The 4703-nt window shown below is 38.3% G+C and overlaps 1 protein-coding gene across 1 annotated transcript; it reads right to left on the bottom strand.

The window, feature by feature from the left end:
• Nucleotides 1-391: 391 nt before the first annotated feature.
• Nucleotides 392-4431, bottom strand: LOC143619244 (uncharacterized). The gene is made up of 4 exons (XM_077091219.1): nt 4166-4431; nt 3339-3473; nt 1591-3269; nt 392-1512 (listed from the first exon to the last, which is right to left on the bottom strand). Exons 2-4 carry the CDS (start codon nt 3360-3362, stop codon nt 408-410), a joined length of 2808 nt encoding a protein of 935 aa, XP_076947334.1. The 5' UTR covers nt 3363-3473; nt 4166-4431; the 3' UTR covers nt 392-407.
• Nucleotides 4432-4703: the final 272 nt, after the last annotated feature.

The raw sequence follows: 4703 nt of genomic DNA, 5'->3' as shown, positions 1-4703 counted from the left end.
GAACCGAACACACTAACAACAGGAGCTGGCAGTTATTCACAACTAAAGTTGTCTTACTAATTAAAGTTTTCATCATTAAATAGTTATACATCATCTTACTAAAGTTATACATGATTCACGCAGTTTTCGGCAGGTTGTAGCTGTGTTTGTGTAAAATTATTTTTTAGTAACATTTTTCTATCATTAACTTCTATAATTTTTTAGCCTTGGATAACTCTATAACCAAGAATTCTTAAAACACAATATGCAGATTACTACGTTAAATAAAAACCTGAATGAAAACTAATTTCAAGATAAACCAACAGCCAAACCCAACATATCCGTCTCTCCCAAGTCCCAACAAAGGTACTAATAATCTGAAACTGTGGCCTAACCTAACCTAAGTACCCAACCCAACATTGGTTTAACTATGTTCCACTTTCCTTAACCACTTCATTAGCAACCATCAGGTCATGGTTAGCCGTAATCGACTGGTCTTTCACTTCTCTAGGCCTTCTTTCAGTACCATCAACCATTTCTTCACCTTCTTCTTTTCGCTCTTTCCCATCTCGAGACCGCCTTCTAAACTCACCACCATCCTCCCTCTGCCGCCTCGGAAAGTCACGAAACCGGCTATCGCTTCCATCACTGCCCGGTTTCAGGCTTGATCGTGCATGGACTTCCAAAGCGCGCCTGTCACGAGCATCAAAACCAATACCCCGACTACATCCGCCTTCGTCATCATAGTGAAACCGCTTCGCAGGCCCATCCACCTTGTACCGCCTAACAAACCCGCCACCTCTAGACCCGTTATTATTTAGTCGAACACCATCATCATCCACATACATGGGCCCGCCTCTCTCACCTTCATAAAAGTTAAATCGTTCTCCCTGTGGCCCACCGGTCCTCCTGGGTGGAGTTGATCTGTTGAAAAATGGACGCTCTTTATAATGATATTCACTCAGATGATCTCGATAACCAGGTGACCTGGGTCGTCGGATTCTGAAACCCGGGGATCTACTACGACATCTAAAACCGCTAGGAGATCTTGAATTGGATCGGTGATATTGATAAGAGTTATTTCCTCTTCTTTCTATAGGTGAAAAGCATCGGAGTCGCCTCGGGAAATGTGAATACTCTGTTAACGGTTCATCACACTCGTCACGCGCGGGCCCACGTGTGTCATAACTCATGAACCTCCCCTGTCCTCGTCCCCTGCCCCGTTTCACAAATCTGTCACGACCCGTGTCTTCGGTTGGTCTCAAACCTAAGCGTGCACGGAATTCGATTACTTCTCGATCAGAAGGCGACCTGCCTCTGAGTGGTCGACGAGCGACAAACGAAGGAATATTATTATCACCATCATTTTTCAAGTTATCCATAGCACTAGAATCTTCTAGAATTGAACGATTCCACATACCACCTTCCCGATCACTAGGACCATTATGTGGCGAGTATCTTCCCCTTCTGAAGGATCTTGGTGCACCGAATTCTCTCTCAGGTCTATAAGTTAAACTGTCACCTTCTTTAGAACTGTAGAAACAAAGTATCATTAGTAACAAGAATAAAACTGACCAAATTCAAGGTCAACAAGAATGTGGAAAACAATACCTGTGTCGTTGTATCTGAAATCTGCCTCTGCTAAGGAACACATCCCGTGTTGGTGATCCTTTTCTGTAGAATCTTGTGCCTTCAGCCTTCATTTCCACATACTCGGTACCAAATTTATCTTTTTGTTCTTCTCGGTATGAGAATTTCCTTCCTGTGAAGTTTCTGGTTTTGTTAAGATTATTTGAATTTATTCTTTGACTTTCAGGCAAAACATCCCATCCAGAAATGTTCGTCTTCCACTCGTCTGATTGGCTTGAACGCCCCTCCATATTATATTGTCTTTCACTCTTATAAGGACCACTGGTTAACTCATTCAGTTCTGGATCGGGTAAAACCACACTAGGTCCACTATGAATATTAGTTGCGTGGGCATCTACATTATCCAGATCTAAACTGTTTTCGTTGTTCATGCCATATTGATTTTCATACCCGGTCAACTCGTATCCTTTCCAAGCATTTACAGTCCATTCCCTTACCTCCCCATCTTCATATTGAGAATCACATCCAATCCCACTTTCTGCTTTGTTACCACACTGCAAATTATAATAATCAAAACCATTGTCAATATCAGAATGAGAAACATCATGAATAGAAGAAGTTGCAGCAGATTGGTCTTCCATCACCACTTTGGAACCTATTTTATCAATTTCTTCCTTGTTGACCAGATCATCCTCAACTTTTTGTTCATTTTCCACATGGGTTTCAGTCTTAAGTGACAAATCATGTTTAGTCACGGCTGTTTGTGTAGTGGGCCCGGCATTTTCTTTGGAAGCATGCAAGTTAAGACAATGGTCAAAACCAGGAGGTATAGAGCAGTCAATTGAGAATTTGGTGTCAACAGCCTGCGTACCGCCAACAAATTTTGAAAAACTACCATGTTGTGTTTGGTTCTCCAATAGGGTTCTAGTAACAGGAATAGAATAACTAGCATAATTTGTCTGATTATAGTGAAGAGATTCCGTTTTCACGACCACAGCATGCTGAAAACTACCAGATTCATGAGACAAAAGTTCACATTTTTCCACCTTTAACTCTTTCTTTTCATGAGCCAAACTGTTCAACTCAACAGGTAAAGGTTGACTTACAGAGTTGACTTTTTTCTTTTCGACATAAATGGCTTTATCATTTGAAATTTCATGCCCACTTACACTTGGTTCTTCCCATGTATCCATAACAGTATTTAAGTCCCAGCTGAATCTGACATCTCGGGCAGGAGATTTCTGTATATTTGGTTCTTTAGTCAATGTACTTTCATCAACTTCAGAGGTTACTGTTATTGTATGGAAAACGGGTTCGTTTTTCACATTTTTTTCATTAAACTCAACAGTTTTTGGAACTTCAGAAGTACGGTCTGTTTCAGCTACCAAACTGTTACTGCAAGCCGCAGCAGCAAGAATAGATATACCAGAAAAGTCATCATCTTTCACCAACTCCTTTTTATCCAGTTTATAATCTTTACTACCTCTTTCACATATTCCAGTAACCGCTTCATGTGTAGCAGGCAGAAAACTTAAATTTGAATTTAACTTGGGACTTGTTCCATGTCCTTCTGCACCCTCCAATGATGGATTAGTGGTATTACGTGGCGGAGATGAGGTATTGAATAAAAATCTTCTTTTCTTGATTGGAATGTGTTCAGCTTTCTCACTGAAATGACACCCGAGAACAAACACTCCCAGCTGCAATTTTATAAAAACAAATGATTTAAAGTAAAAGTTTCTGTCAACCATATGAGAAACTGAATTTACCTTTTCTGATTCAGAAACAGGCATATCTAAATCTGGTGTATCGTTAGTTAGCAGTTCTTCACAGGCTCAATGAACTGTATATGATCTTGAACTGATTGTAGAGGTTGAACGTCCTGTGCAGGTACACAAATGAATCTGCAAGTCCAAAAATAATGACCTCCGTCAAATTGTACCATTAGATGTGGCCCTCATTGTTTGTTATTGCGCTAGAAGATGAAATTAAGTATATAAAAGGTTTAAAAACCTAAGGTACTAGAATACAGTCTGTAAAGAATCAAAGACACACAGTATATGTTACTATAAAGAACTTATGTTAACCCCAGCACATTGTTAATCAAAACATTTATGTTCAAATATTAGTATAACTGACCAACCTAAAATCTACAATAAAACAGATGGCATTGTATATAAAACAGAGCAATAGAAACACATTCGGGATCGAAAGCATAAAGAAAGTTTCAACAAGAAACCAACTTTAATCCTTCGTTTTAAAACGTGCCGAGGCACAACGTATTTATATAAAACTTTTACATTTCTCAATGTGTTTCGTCTATCATCATGTAGCCAAAACTTATGTATAAACAAGCTCCATAAATTATTTATAACACATAAATAACCACCAACATGTACAACAACCTAATTAACCTACACTCTATTCAAATAACCAAACAGAAGCTACTGATTCCAGTACTGTATTTCGTAAAAGCAAGCTAGGGTTTCAAATAGACACAATCAAATAGCAAGCTAGGGTTTCAAATAACAAAATGTGAAACAGATGCATCAAATACACATATAACAGCAGGCTAGGGTTTGAAATAATGACTCACATTAAGCAATCGTTGAAACACTGCTTATATTCCACACATTTGCCACTCTGTTACGTCATTCCAAGCTTCGATTGTGTGTATGTGTGTGTGTTCGATTGTATCTATATATATATATATATATATATATATATATTCAACTGTGTCACCAGCAGTGTACTACCCATTTGTGCTTAGTTTGTTGACGATTATTTCCTTGGTTTGCATTGGCGTTTTACATTTTTACCCTTTGAAGGACCGCGAATTTTTGTGAGAATAGCGTGTTTAGCTCAACCTCCTCTTCAAGACACGAGAATTGTGTGTTAAGAGGGTGTGTAAATATTCAAAAAAGATGTGTAAATAACCATTGCCTTAAGATATTGTAAGTTAATCATTATTCTTAAATTAACTAATAATGGAAAGTTATACTAAATTGTAATTACTTTATGTCAATTACAATAGCGTGTAATAGGTTTTAAAAACTTAATCTTTAATTGATTACATGAACTGCGAAAGGATTAATTTCGACGGGTCATTCAATGGCGAGTTACAAAGTAACACA

Source organism: Bidens hawaiensis, unplaced genomic scaffold (assembly GCF_021521415.1).
Source record: "Bidens hawaiensis isolate Kalapana, Puna unplaced genomic scaffold, B.hawaiensis_p1.1 tig00002423_1, whole genome shotgun sequence".
Taxonomy (NCBI): domain Eukaryota; kingdom Viridiplantae; phylum Streptophyta; class Magnoliopsida; order Asterales; family Asteraceae; genus Bidens; species Bidens hawaiensis.
This window is presented reverse-complemented; position numbering and strand designations above follow the sequence as displayed.

What these genes read in the sequence shown, in the direction of transcription:
- LOC143619244 (XM_077091219.1), bottom strand. Translation starts at nt 3,362, where the DNA reads ATGCCTGTTTCTGAATCAGAAAAG. An exon ending in CTGTTTCTGAATCAGAAAAG is followed by an intron (nt 3,270 to 3,338) that starts GTAAATTCAGTT and finishes ATAAAATTGCAG; the next exon opens with CTGGGAGTGTTTGTTCTCGG. An exon ending in TTTCAGATACAACGACACAG is followed by an intron (nt 1,513 to 1,590) that starts GTATTGTTTTCC and finishes TTGTTTCTACAG; the next exon opens with TTCTAAAGAAGGTGACAGTT.